Consider the following 24,296-nt stretch of genomic DNA (forward strand, 5'->3'; position numbering starts at 1 on the left):
GTCCCCCCATCTCAGGCGTGTCCCCGTTTCGAGTGTGGCCCGATTTTGGTGGGGGGACACATCCCCTTGTTACATTGTATATTAGACAATATATTACATATATAATTTTTTGATCTGTAAAAGGCCGAAGCCTAGATTAGTTATTGTTATGTATTGCAATTAATTATTATTTTTTATGTGTTAAGTGAATTCGAACCCAAGACCACTCACATGAGAGGCTCACAAGTTACTGATGTGTTGTAGGCTCTTGCCTGAGAATATATAACATATTATATTTGATCAAATAATATATATAATTTTATTACCATTGAAATATAAACATACATAAAAAACCTTTCAATATAATAAAGACCATATAATACATTAAATTAAATAAAAAAATATAACAGTTCAAAATGATAAAATGAGAAGACACGACCTTTACCTCTCACACAGATATAAGAAATAGAGCGATAGAACAGGGCTGAATAGGAAGAAGACGACAACCAATGGATAAGGGGAACCATTCATTTTAGATGACAGATATATGAAGACCAAGGCATCAATTATAGATGAGCGGAATGGAAGATTCACATGCATAGGGACAGAAGGGAGTTGGCAATTACAATTTTGGACATCAGCATGTGAACAAGCATGTATACCGATCTAGTCAGCCATGAGAAGGGAAAAAGCAGTAGACAAGAAGAGGGATAAACAAGAACACTGAATATACAGACCCAACAAGAAGCAATTGATTAGGGGAACATATAGAAATGTAGCCAGAGCAAGAAAGGAACAGGGAGATAGAACAGATTTTGGAGAGTATCCCAGCAATACCTTGAACCAAGATTTGGCATTTGATCCCTAATAATTCCTGCATATGATACAAACTATAGTCAATGGTGGAGAGATCCCAGTGGAGGAGTAGATATTGATGGATTGGAGAAAATAAAATAAAATATAAGATAAAATAATAATGACGGGGAATATCTACAACTGTATAGGTATGCTTGAAATGAACAACCAACCAATGATAGCTTTTTATCATGGAGCATAGAGTACAGACAAGGCTAAGGAGAATATGATTATCCAAGAGCACAATCAGCAACTCAATGCTAACACACCACAAGAAGCACGACTGAATATTCTTGGAGATTGCATTGCTTGGACTACAGATATTGAATGGAATTATGTCAAACACCTTCAGCAAGTTACTGAGTGAAGATTGTTATAAAATTTCTGAACAATACTCTTAGAAGTAAAAATGACGTTTTTACTTTAGTGAACAGAAACTGAATAAAAGGTATTCATTCAGGGAATTATGGTAGGTCAAGGAAGAATCAATGAACCCATGTTAATACATTATGAACCAAATAAGAATGGATACACATAATCATCAAACAAAAGAGGAAATGTTGTATGGATACATTAGAATCAAGGGAGGGTATAAATTGTATCGAAACTTGGTGTTATCCATGTTGGAAATTCAGAGGATGGTTATATGTATTGCTGACTAGCACTACAAAAGTACTTTAACCACCAAGTACGGATGAGTTACTCTGCCATTGTCAAGTTATAAAATTACTTGAGAAAATAACCATCATTAGAGATAATGATTTAGAAAGACATAGCCTAGGTTACATCAGGGGTAGCAGTAATGACTTCAGATAAGCCATCAATGGACCATCAGATTAGAGTATATACATACTTGTTGATATTGACTACATTGAAGGATGAAGAAAAAGGATAGAATGTACGTTTGGTGTATAAAAAGGATCTCAAGAGAACATCCTTGCATTGATATACCAGAGATACTCCCTCTTATCTTATCCACAAGAATATTAAAGATGTTCATTGCATTTCATTTTTATTATAGCACAAGTGATGCTATTTGTAAGCACAATTCATCATTCCTATAGTAAGTGACGACCACCATCATCAATACAAATTTGCAAAGTATATTGTGCTAAATGAAGAGTTTAGATTAGAAAGAAACTGCTTACGCTTGAATTTGAAATATATCAGTCTCCACTATTTAATGATCATACTATGGACATTACATGGTATGACCAAGAATATAAATCATATGATATTTGCCATACTTATATTTTCTTTGGTGTGCGCACTAGCATCAAGTCTCATGATGCCCTACCCAAAGGGAAATTTGCATTCGGTGTCTCCAATACTATGTCTTATAGTATACACCATGCCATATCTCAGTAATGTAACTTCAAAAGTTACATAAGAGATATGTACTACCATGATCTCTAGGGGCATCAATCAAATGATATTAATCATGATATTAAGTTAAACCATTGTTTAGATCATTACCTTACAGTAGTAACCACAAGTATGCTTCATTGAAAAATCGTCACCTCTCAAGAAGTTTTCACAAGATCATATGATAACTCATAAGACATCCACCATGATCCATATTAGAGGGTGATTCCACCATGAATATTCCTAGGTGGTGGAATAAGGGTGTTCATCTTAAACTTCTTTCTCATAGAGAAGGATGCATTAAGGTACATCTCAGAAAATCGATGATGTTAAGTCTCCCTCTCAGTAAGGGCTCCGATCCATAACTTCAAGTTTATCTTCAATAATGTACAAACTTCACTTTGGCTGAAGGCTTTGGAGAAAATATTGGTTGTCAGTTCTTCAGTGATAATTTACTCTAAATGAATAGCATTCTAGGTATTCATCTATGGTTTAGGCATTCGCATAAAGGCCTTTTAGTCTACACATACGGAACTTCATCTCATGAATCATAGTCCTCCAACAGCTACAAGTTCTTGATCACTAGAGAATCCATCTTGACATGGTCTACTTGCTCTGAATCAATATGACTGTGATTGTTAAAAGTCAACTAAAGCATATCCTTTATCTGCAATGTCTTTCATGGAAGCATATCTTGATTCATAGTAACATGAGTGCATGTACTATGGATTTATCGTCAAGCTTGGCAACACCAGATATTAAGATAATGTGGTTCCCTCCTTAAGCTTCAAGTATATGCATCAACTTCCTGACCTCGTAGTCCAAGGTTGCCTCTAATGAAATTTCAAGCTTCCTCTTTTCTCATAATCCTGGTCATCAAAGATATCTTTCTTCAAGAAACTCTTATTATCTGACATGATTCATATGAGATAACCCACAAAAATGCCTTAGCAACATTCCTAATGCACCATTCTTCTCTTCCTGCAAGAACATCCCTAGAGACCAAGGAAAGGAACAAGAGTGTATCAAGGTAAATGACTCTTATAGTACATACGGGGGCACAGGTAAGAGATTTGACTAAAATAAATGTACTCGATAGAATACTTATCTCACTATTTAGAAGTAGATGCTCATCAACATCCTTCTCACATGGTTCGAATTATGGAAGATATATAACTCCAAGAATGCAATCGGATCTGAATTTTCTTCAATAACTTCAATGGCAAGAAAATTAGCCTTCTCTACTGCTACTTGCCTCACAGTACAACAATGACTGCAGATCTCTTTACAAATATTCTCCTCCACAGGCCCAAGGCTCTCCCATCATTGTTCTTTTGCATAAGGTGGCGTATCAAACATATAAATGGTGGCCATATAATGAATAAGAATGTTGCTTCAGATATGGAGATGTATCCTTGCAACAATAATAAGGCTTCTGTTTCTGATCTTATGTATTAACTCCTACAGCTATGGTGCTGTCTTTGATTGACAACATTTTTTGCGACAGGATTGTGTCAATTAGGCAAGTGCTCAACTGAGCAGATCCAAAATGGATAAAAGGAAAATAAATTTTAATCTCATGATGCTGAAGGTGCTTGATGGATGTGAACTTCTGCGAATGCTTGTTGTATGATCTCAATCCTGAAACATCATTCTCATGCAAATGGTATAAGTTAAACACCTCCATGCTGATACAGTTATTCCATAATTGCTTCAACTCATTACATAGTTGTCTCCTTAATAGTGTAACTTGAAGCATGTTGATTAAACATACTCTGGTATGTCAAAGAAGTGATAATCTGTTTCCAATCTTCGCTTCAGATCTTAAAGGGTTACTAATGGGATGTACAACCACAATCTTCTTAAGAAACGCTGTCGATCATTCCAAGTAATACAATAGAGCTTCAAAACCACTGTAATGTATCTTGTTAAGTTGAATCATGATTTGACTTAATTCCTTCACTTTACAAATGACCTCTCTCTATTCACTCCTTAATTAGTGTATGCATCTATTGTGAAATATGAATAGATATAATACTTTATGCAATTGTTGGTTTCCTCCATATAATACAAGAGCTATCTAACAAAGAATAACTCTGATGTGTATGTATATATAATCCAATCTAATTTATAATTTTTCAGTGAAACCTTCAAATCCATGATGGAGATCTTCAATTATATCCTATTATACTTCCCATCAATTTTAAATTGGCTTTATTATAATATACGTTTTTGGGATCAATTATGACTTGTATAACTTCCCATGAGAACTCCAGATAAATGAGTTACACACTCAACAATAAACTTCAATCTTATTGATCTCGCAACCTGCTGGTATGATAATATTTTCCTCATACAATTATACACACAATCAATAGTCATAACAAGCTAGTGATTGACTATCTCAAACATTGATCTATTACCAATTTTTAATCTTCATGGCATCAAAAAGTTTGATACATATGTAATCAAATAATTTTTTGAAACAGGCTTGAATTATAGCCTTCTGCAAAGATCATTGATGGTTCTTGTATGATTAAATTTATAGCCCTTGTTTATTATTCAATGACTTTCCTTTCTTCCTGGTCGATAGCTTGCTATACTATTAACTGATATATGTCAATTTGATGTATACATTTTCTGACTAGATTAGATAATTTTAGTTATGATGGGATTCTATGGGTGATGAAATGTACCGTTCATACTGTTGGTTCTCCAAACCACAGATTGGAATCCTCTAAGCCTTGCTTGCTCGATGCTGGGATATCCAATTGGTTAAGGCCAACTTGATGGAACTAAACAATATGGTTCGAGTTCTGTGCACTTCCGGCTCTGCAAAACCGAGGCGGGTGTACCTGATCCTGGACAACAACCTTATGTCCAAGATGCTTAAAGCAGATTGGTTAAAACATGTATACAATGAAAGTTTTCCTAATGGCAAGAATTATAGAAAACTTCAATTTTGTGAATTATGAATTAAGAATAATAAAAGAATATATAAGAGTTTTTTAAATAAAAGTGATTATTATAGATGATTGCAACAAATGAATATATTATTTCCTCAATGGAAAGAAATGAAACAGTTGCCAGCATATGGATTATGAATCAAGAATAAAAGACCAGTGCGTAATTAAATGGGCAATCAGAGTCAATATTATAAGTTGAAATGTACAATTTTATAAAGTTCAATACACTTAAACTATAAACAATTTTAATAATTTAGACGTGACGTATCAATTATATGAATGCAATTTTAAACTAGTCTAGGATGCAATTTAATTCTTGCGGAGACAAACTAGACATAAATACAAAAATAATTAAATATCTCACAATATTTATGTTTATCAAATTTAAAATACAATAATGACCCAATCCACTTATCCGAATATTAAAATACTTGTAGAAATTAATAAAGAACATTTATAAAGAACACAACTTAATAATAACTTAAAACTCTAATGCAAATAAATTAAATAGATACACAATCCTTACGAATGATCCATCCAATACAGTTGGATTCCAGAATTACACAAGAATTCATTTGATAATCCACCTTCCACAGGCTTTGTCCAAAAAATCATTTCTTTATCAATAAAAGAATAAAAATATATCAGTGAGCATAAATTATGTAAAATTTTAAAATATAAAATAATGAATTGTCTGCTATTCTCCATTTGTATTACATATTTATAAATAATAAAAAAGTGTGAAATGAACGGGCACACCCCTTCACAGCACCTAATTACAACTACCTTTATAACAAATTCAAAACAAATTATAATAATTAATTTAAAAGAGGCGGCTTGGAACTTATAATGGATTTTCCAAAATTATTTGATAAACTAATGACAAATCTATACTGCAGCCTCGGAATATAGGAAATTTTGTGTTCTATTTCCTTGTGCGGTTCCAACCCGAGAATCTGTTTCATCGTTTACTCGAGATATCAATTCATACCCGGCTCCTCCATTAATTTTGATATCTTCCGCGTACGAAGAAGGTGAAGCACTTTGGTTTTCGGTCGTGCAAAATCTGCAAGCTTGCCAACGTCATAATCCTGAACATTTGTATATCCGCTCCCGCACGTTGCATTTATTTGGAACCTATGAACAAGTATGCATCGCTGTTGCTGGTATCAAATGAAACCTCGACCGTGGACTTCACCATGTGAGCAAACATTGCCAATACCATGAAGCTCCTCCGCCTTCACCAGAGCATTCGATCATCATGTGCATTAATCTCCACATGATTTCACAGGTTCTGCCTCATATTTAATTGTCGGGCTTCATCCTGAAGATGTTGCTCCTACAGATGCACATCCTGAAGATGTTGCTCCTACAGATGCATTCGTAAAAAGCATCGGGCCTTCACGAATGTTGTTTAGCGGCATATGTTACTGAAGGACAGTTGTGATAACTTCCCATCATCTCCACCTTCCTGCATATATCTCCAGACCTGCAACATATACGGCATGACATTAGATATTAAAAATTAATTAAAGTTCCTTAACTCCTTGCTCCAGCGGCTTCTGTATCATTATTCCTTCTATTTCTTGATTAGGAGTCCACGGCTTCCTTATTTTCTTGCAATTTGTGTTTCAATACAACCAGACACTTGAACGTGCACTGGAGTGCCATCTCAATCCCTCAGCCTGAAACTAGATTAAGATCAATAGCATTCCTTATAAATGTTGTTCTGATTGACTTTCATTTTGGAATTCGCTTGGTCTCAGTTGTCACCAGATGTGAAGGATTGTCATATATCACTTTATCCATTCCAGAACCATGTCAAAGAAATGTTAATCGATCCTGTACAAAGTGCTGGGAGCGGAAGTGATGTTGTAATATTGTCAAGATGTGTCTCTATTACATTTGGTGCAGCAATTGCCGGCCACATCTGAAATTTTTCTGGATATACACAGTTATTTCTCTTTCCAACTAGTCTTAGAGATTTTTGTAGAAGATTCCCTCTCAGTTTTGCTCTTCAAGTTCTCAAGATAAGTGTACTCTCTCTTTTGCTATCAATAACGTTCTTTCTGCCACTCCTGTTTAGTTTCTTCATAATTGCTGCTGAAGCACTCTTGAACTTTCATCTCTTTTTGTTCTTATTTAGATTAAGAATTTCTGCATCAAGAATAATCCTCCTCTGTGCATAACTGAACTGTCTTTTGTAATCTTCATATGTGTACCATTCACCACCTATTGTGTGTTAGATTTTCATTTATTTCTGGATTAGGAGAAGCATCCTGTAGGCAGCAGAAATACGTCTTACTATATAACTGTCAGTTATGGATGTAAAGAGATCATTTAATGCCAACAATTTTATCTGGTATGTTTACAACTGCCACAATTGGATTGATTTCAGTGTATTGCAGCATAACACTAATAGTGGGTTAGATCTACATAGTTTGCCCAGTTTGATTGTTGTTCCAACTTCTTAAAATCTGAAGCCCTCTTAAGACCTCTAATTGCTGCTTATATCTGTAGCTTATATCAAAGTTATCTCAGATTTTTATCTTCAGTTTTATACATCATGAATGGAGGCCTGGATTTTTGCCAAAAAATAAGGCTCCATCACATACTTCATAGTCGTAATACTCTTTACAACTGCTTGCTTCTGATGTTGTCATTGAGGATTAGATAAGTCCTCTAGGCTGGTGTATGTCACTCAGAACGAATTAATCTCTATCTTTCCATGATTGTCTACAATGGTAGAGATCCTATTTGTCATTCGATAGCAGTGGCTACTTCAATATCTCTTATTCATTACTGCCCATTTTTCCGACAAGTGTCATTCAATGCAATACATTAGGAATATTCAAAGTTTTTGACAAAAGATATATATTTCAGGAAGTATATAGTCTGCCATCATATAAATCAAATTGCCCAATGTCATTAGGTAATTGTAATGTATGAACTCCCGCGATATTAAATAGAAAATTATCAATATAATTCAATGTACTTGCTCTTCGATAATAATTTGGACAATGACTTCTAGTTTCTACTTAGCGTCAATGGTAATTCCACTCTGCCGCAGTGTCTCCTATTTACTTACCTTTCTGCTATGGACGCATCTCCTGCTCCTTAGAGAAGGGTTCTCTTATTTCCTATCTTCTCCACATCATTGTCTTGTTACCCAAGCTTTTTGTTTTTCCTCCCGACGATTCTCCATGTCGCTTCCCTCTAATGAATCACTTCCATATTCCTATATCTGCAAACTTCGCTGTATATGTGCTTTTCTCTGTTCTCTGCAAGTCAAGATCTTCCATTTGTTCTCTTCGCTGCTATCTCGCAGAATCTCTACCAGTGTGGGTATAACACCAGAAGCATCAATTTAAATCTATTTGGGCAAATCCAAAATAGTGGAAATTATATTATTACTTACTAAATCTGTGGTAATTATTATTATTTTTTGTTATTCCCCAATAAAATATGTACATTATCTAGGGGGTCATTGTTGTTTTCTAATGGTTTAGTCAATTTGTACTTCGCATGCTTAATATGGAGGATTCTCAACTATGCACTTGCGCAAACGGTTCATAGATTCCATGTATGTGCAATACAAAACTCTTATATCAGGAACCAAGGAATACACAGAGGTCAAAATTTGATGCTCTGACCGTGTTCTTTAGACAATGCATAGTCTCAGTGATGACTTGAAAGAGAGAAATTTTAGTATCGTGCTAATTGATGTTAAGGCAATGAATAACACAACTGTGAATTAACTCTGTAATAGCTTTCAGAAAAATAAAAAAAATTACTTCTAAAATCTTATAGCCCTGGAGGCAAACCTGCTCTGTTACCATGTTAAGGATCTCATTCTATATACATTTTAATTCACTTTTGTAACTCTACTTGTCACTTATTGATTTCTGTGTTTTTCATGTTACTCTTCCAATGAATATGCACATAATATAAAGAGGCATGTCTCCCGTAGATACATTTCTCTTGTTAATATCTTAACTAATCATATATCACAAATGATATTTGCTCAATGTATTATCATGATTATAATATACGATAATAACTTATATGTATATATATTTCTTATATATAATATACATATATAGATAATTTAGATGTGTATAATATATCTCACACACACACACACACACACACACACACACACACACATATGCATATGTAGTATGTACATATACATACATACATACATATATAGCTATATACATATACATATACTTTATTATCAATAATAATAATGCTCCACGATAATAGTAGTGAAGGGTAGATATCAATCATTTGATTTCATCGATTGGAATCATCTGATCAAAGCTACAATCATTAATAGGGCTGCCTAGTGTGGGGTCCTATTGCTGTTCTCCTTCATCTCAGCACTCCTAGCTGGACTTCAAATGATTGAACACCTAGACACCATGGTAAGGTCGGTGGGGGTCATTCACAGAAGGGTGCCCTGAAAGTCTATGCTTCCTAAGCCAAACACAGTCCATTTGCCCCCTTTTGGCCCCACGGAGACACTCTGGTCACAACTGCGAGGTGAGGTGAGGTGCTTAGGAGGTGACTTATCACCGTTCTCCCAATTGCGACTACCTCATTTCCCCTTACTATGGTTAGAAAGAAGACATACACAATATTTCACGCATAACTCTATATTACAACCCTCAAGAGACCGCAGATGGAATGCATATAAAACCAGACATGCAGATGTATTTAATTCTGTATGTATATCAACCAGTGAGTTGTCACATACTACTATTATATTCCTGAAACCGTAAAACAGGATATATATAATTAGTGTCATGCAGACTATCCATAAACATGTCTGTATAAGCATTAAGTATAAACAAATCACTCAATATCATAATTTTGGTACATGTTTAATTCAGTACAAACAGTCATAAACAGCTTTCATATGTAAGATATTACCACACTGTTTCTCACCTGAGTCTCAGGTCTAAACTGCAATCTGTTCTTAATTGCTTTTTTCCTTTCTGATCATATTGAGGATGATTGATTCTCCTTATATATTTTATAATCTGAATAGATACATCCTTTTGATGTCAAAGATACCTCTCTTAAACTGAATGGTTGGCTATGCAAATGACACTGAATTGTGGCCTATCACTGTAAGCACTAATCAAATGGGAATCACACCTTATGAAAGCATTACTAATCACAGCTTTTGATAAATGAAATAAGCTTGCACCATTTGGTGTAAAATTGCTTCAACTTAGATCACACCCTTTTCCTTGTCATAATAAATATAATAATAATTGTCAAGGTTGCATATTGGTTTGTCATTATGGCTGAATAATAGTTTATTTTTTATTTGTAAAGCTTGTTTGAAGTTACTGATTAATGTATTTTTCTACTACAAATCACAGCTTTAGTTACTCCTTATTATGATCTTTGTCTGTGAATTGACTATTGGAGACCAGAATCTACTTTTGAGACTGTTATTGTATCCACCCTTCGCATTAATGTCTTTCTAGGAATATTTATTTGTCGTGGCCCATATCTGGAAAGTGCAATATTATAGTTTTCAGCCGAAGATTTAAAACTCTACTTTGATATAGTTATCTTAAGATTATTCCCATGCCAATACTAATAGCAACAACCAGAATATACAACGTCATAACTCTTTCCAATAGAAGAGTTTATTTCTAAGCTGTCAAACGAACCTTAGTCTTCCATTTTAAGGTTCCATCTTTTATATCTTTTATTTAAGGATTTGAGTTGAGTCCTCCGTTCATATCCTAATACAAATTCAGTCTACAAGCCAATATTTAAGTCATCAAACTTAACAAACCGATCTTAATATCAAAACGAAACTCACCTTATATAATTAACATTCTCATTTCATACAAACACCAACCTCCATGATATTATAACTTGGTCAAACTTATTAATTTCTAATTATATTAAGTTATATTTTTATTATCATCATTTATGTATTATATTTTTTTGATCTTCTTAATGTTATAATTATTTAATGTTAAATCCTATTTTAAATAGGGCACAATACAATGAGTGATAAGTTTTTAAGTGATGATTTGAATTTAATGCTCTTGTTAGATTTAAGACTATAATGATTTTGAATATATACAATTGTTTACATTCAATTAAATGTTATTTTGGCTCGTTGACTGAATTTTCTTATCGTTACAGGCAAGTTGAAGATTATACTGAACAAATTGCAAAAATCAAAGCACAAATAAAGCTGGTTTGTGTTTTAACTTTCTAGGTTGTTAATCAAGTGTGAATTTAAAATACAATATTGAAATGTACACGAATAAGGGTACTTTTTGACAACTGTTGTTTTCCTATGCTTTCACTTACTTTTTCTATGACTTACTAAATAAAATTATTTGTTAATAAATATTACATGCTCAAACATTTGTTGTGATCATAAATTCGAAGCCACAATCACCTAGTATAACTTTAATCTTCAAACAAGGAAGAACATAATTGAATATTTTTTAAACATATTAATCCGTTTGAAAAGATTTGATAACCTACTATATTAGATCATTTATGGATGATATTATCACTTATAGGTGCCATTATAGAGTAGGGTTATGTTTTGAGGTTTTGAAGAAAGTTGAATATTGTGACTAGAGGACAACCATGTAAGCTTGTATAAATGATTTGTAAGGTGAATAAATAGATGTCAAGGATAAGCCTATCGAGGCCTTACTCTAGAGAGATTGACTACTTATCCATTTTCTTTCTACTTGCTTGGTTCTCCCATTCAAATTTACTTGGTTCTCCTGTTCAAATGAACTTGGTATTCTTATTTATCTATCCTTATATCAGTTTAATTCCTTGTATAAATAAGAATCTAATTAGATACGGAAGAAGAACAAGGTCAAATTGAGAAGAATGAGACTAGGGAACATGTCCCAAGACCCAAGGGTAAGAATATGATTGGCACTAATTTGGTATTTAGAATCAACCTAAATGAGGTTGCCCACAGGGTATTTTTTAGTGGCTAATATTAGCCAATTGGCTAGTTTTAGAAATTTTTGGCTAGTAATTTAATTCTTAAAAATATTTAAAATCGCCACATTTTTATAGAATTTAGTTATAAAATATTTAAATAAAGGAATATTTGCCAAATTAAATAATAGAAATTATTATTTTCCAAAATAATGTGAGATTTACCAATATTTTTATATCTTTTTCTAGAGTGGAGTTGCTTAAAGTTTACCTTGGCTGGCCAAGTTGTGATAAACAACACAACTTCAAGGGATATGCCAAATTAAAGGAATTAATTTTGAAGGAAAAAAATCAATTGATCTTGTTATTGGTATAGAAGCTATAAGGATGTCTTTAGCCCTTTCCACTTTTAATAACTTCAAAGGCTACCAAATGGATGTGAAATCACCCTTCCTAAGTGGAAAGACGGAGGAAGTGTTCATTGAACAACTTGAGAGAATTCTCCTATTAGAGAATAAGGGCCATGTTTCTAGGCTAAAGAAGGCAGTTTTTGGACTAAAACAAGCCCAGGAGGTTTGATGCTCAAAGCTAGACTGTTACCTTCAAGAGGAAAGTTTCAAAAGTGGAACCACAAATAGAAATCTTGATATCAAGACTGATGTAATGACCCTTACTCAAAGGTCACTAAAAACTACTAACACTGAACTATGCAATTACGTCAAACACTTGGCATGTAGTCTGAACTGTGCAATGTAACATATTGAATATGTGCTAAGCAATTCCATCAAACACTTGGCAAGCAATCAACTACACTGCTGAGATATAAAATGCTGAAAGAAATATTTGTTAAATTATAATTCCACCCTACTCCATGATACCCAAACAGTGCCAATATATATATATACGCATTCAATTAAGATGTTGCTGCTCTTTACAATCAATTACAACTTCAGATTACCAGTAATTTATGGTTTTCTACTAAATTAACAGTGCACTGTCATGACTGATTACAAAGGATTAAACATGCTTTTTGTGTCACTATCCAAGATATACCAATATCCTATGCAACTGGGTACAAACAGAGACAAAATTCATAGTCTTTCTTGTCACATGAACAACAATTGACATTTAGAAATGCATCTCGCATATACAGCAGTGACTTTATTCATTAAACTCTCATATACAACATATATTCAGATAATTGTAATTAAAAAGAACTTGGGAATGATGCAACAATGTTGTCTATATGCTGAAGATACAGTGATCAGGCTGCAACCTTAATCTATCCCAAATCTAGCAACTGTACGGTCTGCAAGTACAGCTGTACTTGTACGGCCCTGTTTGATTTTAGTATAAATTGTTTCCTTCTCCAAATGGTGCTAAATCAAGCATAATCTGAATCGCCCAAGTCTTAGGATTGCAAAGAAATTGGCAACTTGAATTTCAAACCAGGTATGACGAATTTATGACTCCAAATATGCTCCCAATCTGATCTTTGAAAATGACCAGTTCTGCATCAGATTTGTGCATAAATATTCTCCCAGACTTTACAAAACCCTTCTAACAAATATGATGCAATCTTTGCACCAAAATGACTCCAGAGATGTTCACTTTCAATCCTAGTTTGAAAACTCAATGAAACTCAACTTGAAATGCTTTTTCGAATTGTTTTTTCGGATTTTCTTTTTTCGTATCTGCTTTTTCGAGCTGCTTTTTCGGACTTTCCTTTTCAGACTGCTTTTTTGATTTTGCACTTTTCTACTTGCTTTTTTTTTTCGGATTTGCTTTTTCGGCCTTTTTTTTTTCGGTTCTGCTTTTTTCGAAGAAATCAAACCCTTAGGTAGTCTAAGTATACAAATTAAGCTCAACTTGAAATGGCTGAATACCACTTCCAAAGTGCAACCCTTTAGAAGGTCATTCACTTCCTCAGTTATGCAATCTCTTGAGAGGTATCGTTCTCAAGGATTATGCTGAATATTTGCAGACCTGGATGGTGCCACAAATGCTCAAAGAGAATGTAGTTGAATTATCAAATCCTGTCCATGCAAATGAGAGGCCAAGCCCTCTATTTATTCACTTTTCTAAGAAGTTACTAAGAACTTCTAGAAGCATCCATTATAAAAACTCATTATAATGCACTTTTATAATTAAATAACTTTATAAAATAAAAAGTGCAACTCAACTTAAAATTATAATATGTAGGCCGCGTATAAAAAAGTAAGGATAAAATAATATCTCCAAGAGCATAATAAGCCATTCAATCTTCAAATAAACGCCAGAATGACCCTCTCATCACAATCACCAGTCTATGAGAGTTCGCGATAGACTGATTCGGCACGCAAAACGATGCCAACCAAAACGGGGACATTACAACTGAAGGGGATGATTTGTTGGTGGTTGTGGTCTATGTGAATGACATGATTTGTGGAAGTAGTGACAAGATGTGCCAAGAGAATCCCACAAATATGTACAAGAAATTTGAAACGTCAATGCTTGGAGAGATGTCCTTCCTTAGGTTGCTTCCAAATTATATAATGAGATATTGTACAAATCAAGTATATGAAGGACATGTTGAAAAAATTTAGGATGGACCACTGCAATCTAGTTATCTAAGCTATGGCATTCTGAGTATTATCTCCATTAGTGATCTTCTGGTGAATAATTGTCTTGGTTCATGGGAAGAGATGTGTGTTAAACGCGATATTCCTTCCTCTCACAAGAAGACTAATGCTTTGTTCCGCAAAGCTACTAGGGCTTTCTTCCCTCAGAATATTTTTTATTCTGGGCAATTTTTGGAACAGTTGAAGTGGTGGGATGTAACTCCTTTTGCAAACATATTTGTGAAATAGATTAATCAGACGTTAAGAGAAGATTCAAAGATCCTGAATTGGATTAATGAGACCCAGGACATTAAGTGCTGGAGTCTAAGTGGAGTTTTGTCTTTAACTGTTTTTGGCACCAACCTTGCGAACCTAAAAATAACTGTTTGTGCTAGGTTATTTTCCTAATAAAGGTTGTGGTTGAAGATGTTCTATTATCTATTGGTCTTGCCCCCCTCTCTTGTCCTATGTGATCTATCATCAAGTCTGTTGAGCAATTTTTTTTGAATGGTGTTTTACCAAATTGATTTGGTCTCTGTTTCTTGGTCACCCTTTCATTTGAAATTCCTGCCCTGGACTGTCTTGGATTGAGGTGCGTGCTAGTTATATTGATTGTCTTGATGATAAAATGAATACTGTTTGGTTGGTTCTTTTTTCAGAAGTGTTTTGGTTTTTGTGGGCTAAGAGGAATAGTAAGTCTTCTAGGGTAAAAAGAGAAATCTCACCGTGTAATATCAAACTCACTTACCTTGTGCAGGTGTTTGCTCTATTGTGAATTCCTAAAAACATGTTTAGGATTCTATAGAGAACCCAGGCTGGCTCTACTAGCTATGCTGATGAAGTGCAAAGATGTTTTTTAGATTTTTGTGGTTTTCTTGTTTTTTTTTCGTATTTTTTTGAGATATGTATAAGCATTAATTGAAATACTGAAAAGGTAAATGGGCAATTTCTAAAGTATGCTGCATACTGAAATGAACCTAGAAAGTAACTGCACAGGAAATAACAAATTTTACAATGTATTTCCATTCCCAAGAAATTACAATTTTGAGAACCTGTTATAGGCATTTGTCTTGGCTTGGGAATAGACTCCTAACACATTCCAGCAGTGTTCACGTGACTGGCTTCAAGTCCACATGAATGCAGAGTATAAGTGCCCAATGATGGCGTGTGCCGCTAGCAAGAGATAGATGCCAAGTGGTGTGGAAAATGCAGGGACACCAAGGGTTAATAATCACCCAAGAAGGACGATGTTTTCTGCTAAAAAATGCTGCCATGCAAGGATAATATCGGCCCCCAATAGCAGTTACAGGCAGCGCTCAATGTGCAGGGCTAAATGTCCAGGTGTGACATTATTATTCACAGCCAATTGGGTTGTAAAAAGACTACCAATGCCACCAAATCACAACGCCTATAACAGAGAATTCAGGTGCTTGAGAGTAACCATAAAATCATTCAGAATGCATAGAGAAAATCGCACCAGATTGCAGTTATATCAGATGCTTAATCCAGATAATTTGCAATGCCCAACAATTGATGTAAAGGGCATTCAACAACTCCAAATTCTCCTTTAAGAACTGCTTCTCAGCCACAGTGAAAATAGTAAGAGAAGACACCACAATATCAGAGAGCAATAACCAGATCAATTCCACCATACCTCAGCAATGGATTGATGGACAAAATACAGTCTCAAACCCTCAAAGAAACCAAAGCAAACAAACAATAATTGGATGATCAATTCACACAATTGATGTCATATTTATATTTATAATCACAATTGTGCAAATCGGCTTCCTCTTCAAACTTCTCGCTTAAGAGGCTTCATCTTCACAATTCCATTTTATAACATGAAATAATATAAAATGTCCTATAATAATGAAAACCCCATTAATAAAATATGAACTCCATGAACAATATGCACAATGAACTGCATCTGATGACCAACAACCAATGCCACCACAGCACTGCTAAAAATAGTAATCATCCAAAATTAGACTTAATAGAAATAGCAAGTCTGCCTCACTATCAACTCACGAGGGTCATGATGATGAACTGACCAATCCTGGCTATAGGAACCTGCTAAATAGGGGACATTATAGATTCTGCTTCAAGAGGGTGTGCTTCTGATGTACAAATGTGATATCGAGTCTGCACATTTCTTCAATGCCTACAAAGGCATGTTGGACCAGGTGGAACTGAAGGGCCTTAAACAATTCCTGGAGGATAATGGGATCTCTAAGAGGGACATTGATAACAAGAACAAGGCTCCTGTGCTAATTAATACACCAAGATGGGAAGCTATTGCTGACCTAGATATTGATTCCCCCTTGGGGAGATTTGTTACTATTAAGGCTGAAGGAAGCAACAATATTATGGGGTCATGGGATACATGATTACCCGGGATCTCAATCTGTTTATATATACTCTCTTCTATTGATATTTTTTATTGCTTATGCTAATACTTACAAACTGATGTTGTAGGTTGGATTCTTTTTGTTGTGATCTGATTATTTTTTGTTGATGTTTGTTAAACACTGTTGAAAAAGCTCATATGATGTAATTTGTGAAACATTTTAATAGAAAAACCAAGCATAATAAGGACATGTTGAAAACATTTAGGATGGAAGACTGCTAATCTAGTTAGCACTCCCTTGGTTACATGATATAAATCAAGGAAGGATGATAAACTTTAGAGGCTATGAAACTCTATATGGGTCTGTGATTAGAAATTTATCATATTTGACAACTACACAACTTGATATCATGGAAGTAGCTGGTTCCATAGCATGGTTTCAGGTAGTGTCAAAGCTCATGTGGTGACGATCATATCCACAAACTCAACATATATATACTTATCAGAAAAATAGCAGAGTACAATGTATACATGCAATAGATTAAATTAAGTTTTCAATGGATCTAATTAGGATCACATTATTTAGAAAACAATTTAACGTCTTATATATATATATATATATATATATATATATATACTGATCAATAAAATGTCGAAGCCAAGAAATTTTTATTAATTATAATAATTTTACACCTAGGTCTCTGTTCTGTGCGGGCACAAGTAGGAAAGAATGTAGTAAAGGAAACCGTCGGTCTTGTCTGGGACTTTATAGTCTGGATGAAAATTGCAGATATATTTACAAAAATGTTTTAGTCCACCCTGGACTTAGCAGTCTGCAGGTCATCAGTGCCTAATACAAGTCCAGCATGTTGCTAGTAATACAATTCCTTGTTCTTATTGGCTGGGGATTACAACTGTCGGAGTGACAAAAATATTATTTACATATACAATTGCATGAGTGAAATAATAGACACCATCGTCTTCATTGGCTTGCTAGCTAGTCCTTTCCTGTAATTGAACAAATCTCCAAAGATACTGGAGAAATGAATACCAAAGCCAGTTGACATGGTCCCATAAAACTGATTCCTTTTTATTGATAATTCTTGTTTCTGTATTTGACGATTCTCTTGTTGCACACAATTCAAAGTATTTGAAAAAGTCCCTTTTCAAATTCTTGCAAAAATTCTTTCACTACAGCAAGACCGTCGTTAGTAGCCAAAGAGCTTTAGCATTCCATCCATCACTACTTGGAATCAAAAACTGAATTTGAAAGTGCATATGAAGAAAATACATCTCACATTGTAGGATCACTTGAATATAATCATTAAAAGAAATTATATCACAAATTGTCCCTATTTGTATCAATAATCACAACGGCATAGTGCCCATCCACACTTATCAGAAGAGATAAAATATGACCTGTTGTTTTTGATATAACTAATCCCTTGTGTAATTAGGTAGGCATAAGAGAAAACATATATTATTTATCCTATTGTGATCCACGAATCATAGTGATGATAAGTACTATACCAAAAATTAATTTATAAAAGTCGATAATGAATGGGCATATTAAAAATTCATATATGGACATGTACCCATAAGCATTTATGTACATCTATGAATAAAATATAAGAGCATAGATAAATATATCCAATATATCCAAATATTAATATCCAATATATCTCAAATATATCCAAATATTAATATTCCTATATGAGCATATATTTATATTTAGTCATGGACACATCTTTTATATGTGAACTAAATCATTAAAAAGGAATAGTATGCAATATAAAGGCTCGAGTCATCTAAGGAAACAACTATATTGAGCAAAAGATTAAGCCTTGAGTGAGATATTTACTGTCCCAAAACATCAACTTTTCTGCAAACCTTCTTTATGTAGGAGTAAGAGAATAAAAGACAAGACTCAATGCCCTGAGTTATGCTATCAGAAGCCATTTGTTCATATGTTACCCTTTTTTAGTGCTAGAGAGTAAGACAACCAACCATAATATCTGCTGCAAAGATAATAAGATAAGATAATTTTATTAATGTCCAACAAGAGACCATGATGGTCTAAGGGATGGCCGTGATACAACAAAGGAGAACAGCAACTAACAGGAGCACCAAACGGTGTCTAGGGAAAGCAAAACAAAAAACAAAGAGCATCAACAAAAAGAAGGGGCAATAGCAATATACAAACTAGTTGTCCCCTACTGCAGAGAAGAAGCTGACGACTGAAGGGTAAGGCTTGTGCTGAGAGGAGGCCCTCTGATGCCTTAGAGAGGTACAGGGGACCGCTGCTGCATGTAACTTCTATGGGCCCTAACGGAACCGGTGTGACTAGATAAGGAGGGTCCAAGTGACTGCATGGAGCCCCTACTAAGAGAGACCACCGAGGAAAAGGAAGTGATGAGCTGATTAGTGGGACATCTTAGAGGGCAATAAATCTGCAAGGTATGGTTTCAAAGACCCGTAGCCTCTTGGAGATAGAGAGCCAGGCACTACTGGTTGGTGTAGGCAAAGAAAGTAGAAAGAGATTGACATTCCTTAAAAAGGCACTAGAACCTTCGACGGATCTCATAATAAATGGGGCAGCGAAATATGAAATGTGTCTTAGTTTGCATATGGAGCTTATGTTATCCAACTTTAAAAGAGCCCAAAGATATGCCAAGCGGGTGAGTTCAATGCTGAGAAAGGTAAGAAGGGATGGCAATGATCCCATCTTGATTGTTCATGAACTACTCAAAGTAGAAAGCCATCCTTGGCCGAAGATCCCCTAGGGGGTTCACCCTAGTGGCAAGTTTGGTCAATTCCTACTGGGAGGGAAGGAGGTTAGCATGGTCGTCTAACGAGTACTGAAGGAGAGGGAGATGGTCAATGTCGATTCCCGCACTCTTTAGAAGAGTATTTGCTTGGGTGTACTAGCAGTGGAACTGAAAAGTTGAGCTATTCGTTGCAATTGTCTCAGAGCAATAAGCTTGGTAGGATTATTTGTGATGACCCTTGACAGAGTCAGCAAAGCACCGAAGATGATGGATGACCTAAACAAGATAAAAAATGGCCGTGAGTCTAAAAGGATGAGCCCTAAACTTGGCCAGGATGATACAGATAGGGATGTGTTTGTAGTACCTGATGATGCATCCGAGAAGGGTTTGGACTCTCTATGGAGAGGCTCAATCGGACTATAATAAAGAGGGACCCCAAACCATGGAACTGTACAAAACGATTTGTCTGATCAAAGTGTCCAGGAGTGCCATCTTGGATGAAGTGTCCTGAAAGTGGTGGCAAAAGCATTGCCTCTCCAAAAGGGTGAGGGATCCATACCCCTTATTGAATTGAGGTTGCATGGCCGGTCTCATACTGAGGCAGGGGTCTGAAAATCTAACACACAAGTAAGTGTATGAAGAAGATATCTCAATCTTAGTCCCCTAGAGGAAGAAGTGAAGGTGTGAGGTCTTCAAGTAATTGAAGATCATCAAATGCGTCTTGCCCGGATTGACCACAAGATGTCACAACTCATAGAAAGAGGTGAGACCATCAAGAAGCCGTTGCAATCCCTCAATGGAAGAAGTGAGGAGAACAAAATCATTTGTGAAGATAAGGAAATCAAGACTTGATGTAGGGGGTATCCGTCGCAGGGGAGTGAAAGCGTGCCGAGGAATGCCTCCAACTAATCAATGTAAATGCCAAATAAAGTGGGGTAAAGAGGGAAACCTTCTTCACCACGATAGTGCTTTGAATGGGGTTAGAAAATCCTACAAAGTCCTCAATCCTCCCACAACACTTTCATAAGGCCTCATAATGACCATCAATAAAATCTGAAAATCCCAATGTCACGAAACCAAGCAAAAAGAGCCGCCTAGGGGACGGAATCAATTGAAGACATTTGTAGAGTGATGCTTAGCCTCCTCAATGGTAGGGTGAAGGGTCAAAAAATGTGATCCATTGTCTAATAATCAACTTTGAAACTAGCCTAGCCCTATGGATGAAGATGATACCTATCAAGCTTGATGGTGAGAATAGTGTGCAAAATTGTGGCGTATAGCTTCGAGAAAGTGTGCCCCACCATTATTGCCCTGTAATTATTGGGATCAGAAGCAAGCCCCGATTTGTGGATCAAATGGATAATATGCCATGACCAAGAAGAGGGGAACCTAGTGCAAACAATTGTTGAAGAGAACTGTAAGAAAGGGGCCAAGGGTCGTGCAACCAAGCTTGAAAGTTACGCTTGGAACCCTTCCTCATCAATCGCCTTGCTACTGTTCATGATCATGATAGCCTCACAAATGTCACAAAAAGTGGAGATGTCACAGCGGAGAGGAGTGGTGTCAAGCCTCCTCAATGATAGTCCACAGGGTCAAGATATGGTCCATGGTTTGAAAGTTTGTCTGAAAGCGGACTTGTCCTCTAGCTCGACAATGTCAGCGATCATGCTCCCTAGCTAGAATAGTGTTTAGCACAAAGGAATAAAGCTTGAAAGTTATGCTTGGAACCCTTCCTCATCAATCGCCTTGCTACTGTTCATGGACATGATAAGCTCACAAATATCGCAAAAAGTGGAAATGTTGGAGCGGAGAGGAGTGGTGTCAAGCCTCCTCAAGGACAGTCCATAGGGTCAAGATATGGTGCATGGTTTGAAAATTTGTCCGAAAGTTGACTTGTCCTCTAGCTTGACAATGTCAGTGATGATGCTCCCTAGCTAGAATAGTGTTTAGCACGAAGGTATAAAGTTTGGCAAAAGTATGCTCGATCATGATAGTCCTGTAGTTATTAAGGTCTGAAACCAACCTAGTTTTATGGATCAGAAAAATAATATGATGTGACCAAGAGTCGAGAAAGCCAATGCACACTACTCTATTGAAGAGCATTGTGAGAGGCAGAACCCAAAATAGAAATACCAAGCTTGAAGAGCTCCACTTGAAACCCTTTCTCATTGGCAACCTTGCTACTGCTCATGCATCTAACTTCCTCTTTGATGTTGGCAATGAGGTGGGGGGTGAGGTGAAGGATCTCACAGAGAGTGGAGGTGTGGGAGATGAGGGATCATTGATCTAGAGTGGAAGGAGGGGAAGGATGACGGGGGAACACGATGTGGCAGAAGAGCTTCAAAAATTGCAGGAGAGAGGCACAGAGGGATCTACACTAGAACACCAGCTTCTTGCAGCAAAGGAAATTGTGGTAGGTGAGCCTCAACTGGGTGAAAGAGGGAGAGAGGGTGGCGAAGGCAGAGTGAACCGAGCGGTGAAAGGACTTGTAGTCCTTATTAAACCACTAGTTAATGGGGCAAGAACTCCTATGCTTGGGGCTGGAAGAAAGAGTAGAGGTACGGTGGGGGATGGAAAGGAGGGTGGACTCCAACAAAGTGGCCGCAAGTGAGTGAAAAATGGAGGGAGCATCCTCAGTAGCGGTGAAAAATCCTAGGGGAGAAGCCGCCTAAGGTAGTGGACAAAGAGGTCGCAATCACTCTTAATGAAGCAGAAAGAAGTGTGGGTGGGGGGAGCCATCAACGAAGGGTGGGAGGGGGGGAACATGCTAATAGATGTCCATCACTCTCACAACAACCCTCATCTTGTCAAGCATAGATCGATCCACTTACATACCTCTCCAAGGGTAAGTGGCATCCCCATCAAGATATACGATGACCTAGAAAATCAGAGCAATGACGGAGACAAAGCATAGTAAAAAGAGTTGGACGAGTTGTCCGAGTCAGCGAGTCAAGTTACCTTAGCTGGGTCAAAATGATCCGTGACCCTGGCTCGGCGGGTCAACTGAGCTGATTTGGCTAAGTGACTCAACTGACTTGCCTAGGTGACTTGGCTGATTTTTAATTTTTTTGCCTCTGTACTTACGTAATCGATGTATGTTATGTATATGATCAAATTACCTTCTATTTTATTATGTTATTGTGTCTTTAATCTTTATTCAATAATGGGTGCATGGAATTAATTTAAATCTAAAAAAATCTCTAAATTTCAAGGGTTTTATCGAGTCACTGCGGAGTCACAGGCGAGTTTGAGTTAGGTTACGAGTCGAGTTACCCTTGCTGAGTCTGAGCCGGGTCTGAGTCTCGTTACTTTGCTTCAAAGCCAATCTCTCTTCTCTATATCCTTCATTCTTATCCCCTGCTCTTTTTTGGCATTGACCCATCAATTTCAATTTGTTCAGTTCCACTTCGTTGTCATAATCATGAGTTGTTGTCATAATATATAATAAAGTATAATTATATAATGTCATAATATGATTATATTATTGATTAATAAATAAAATTATATTGAGTTGATGTAATTATATTCTATGACAATCACTTTATAATATAATTATTATGTCTTTAATGGGCCAGTGTTATTATATTATATTATTTGAGGTCTTGAGCTTTGGAAGGGATGTGTCCCTACTTGGATCCTATTTGCTTGGTATAAAGGAAGTTTGCTTTTCCTCTCGTAAGAGATAAAGGATACAATGAGCTTTATGGAGAAGCAACAGTGCTCAAAGGAGATGATAAACATTTATCGTCTATGGTTTGGAGGGCAACATGATTGAGTCATTGCCTGTGGTAAACAAGCACCTAAACACATTATCGTCTCTCAACCCTTGAACTACATTGGTGGTTTGTCCTGTATGAAAATTGGCTATGTCTGGAATTGAATGTTGTCTGCCTTCGGCCCCTAGGTCAAGTGTGAATGGGAATTTCTCTTTTAGAAAGAATGTCTGTGAAATTTTGAACATTTTGACATACTTGCTATTTTTGGGAATTCCTATGTTTAGCAAGTTTCTTTGGATCCCAAAATAGCTTTATTTTTAAGTTTGTAAGTACTTAATATTTTTAGCAATTCCTATTTCTATTTAGTTTCATTATGTTTTGCTTTGGCCTAATTTTGCATTTAAACAAACCTGCTATTTATAGTAATTCTATTTTTGGCAAGTTAGATGACCGCTGACTGTGGAACAGGAAAAAGGGTATCTAGTTCTATATCTGAAAAGTTGAACAAGTTTGGTAGTTGGTCAAAAATTTACAAAGTTTGGAAACATCATTTGAAAAACATCTCCTGAAAACGAAAGTTTGAAAAAACATCTTTTGAAAAGGCACCCAAAAAATACCTTTAGAAAAAATGGTATCCTGATAAGCACCTCCTGAAAGTGAGAAAAGCACAAAAATGCACCTGAGGGAAGGCTGAAGGTTATGTCTGCAACTGGAAAATGAGAAATCAGACAAGTATTAAATTCTTA

At 35.8% G+C, this 24,296-nt stretch overlaps 1 protein-coding gene across 3 annotated transcripts in view; it reads left to right on the top strand.

The window, feature by feature from the left end:
- LOC149571522 (Prefoldin chaperone subunit family protein) overlaps positions 1-24,296 on the top strand; it is a 170,455-nt gene that overhangs the window by 143,467 nt on the left and 2,692 nt on the right. For all 3 annotated transcript variants that reach the window (XM_089813029.1, XM_089813031.1, XM_089813030.1), the window contains one exon: positions 11,346-11,400. In XM_089813029.1, coding sequence (XP_089669155.1) covers positions 11,346-11,400 — 55 coding nt within the window. The remainder of the gene's footprint in view (positions 1-11,345; positions 11,401-24,296) is intronic.

The sequence above is a fragment of the Cupressus sempervirens genome, chromosome 2, assembly GCF_028749045.1.
Source record: "Cupressus sempervirens isolate cs-2001-9-10 chromosome 2, ASM2874904v1, whole genome shotgun sequence".
NCBI lineage: Eukaryota > Viridiplantae > Streptophyta > Pinopsida > Cupressales > Cupressaceae > Cupressus > Cupressus sempervirens.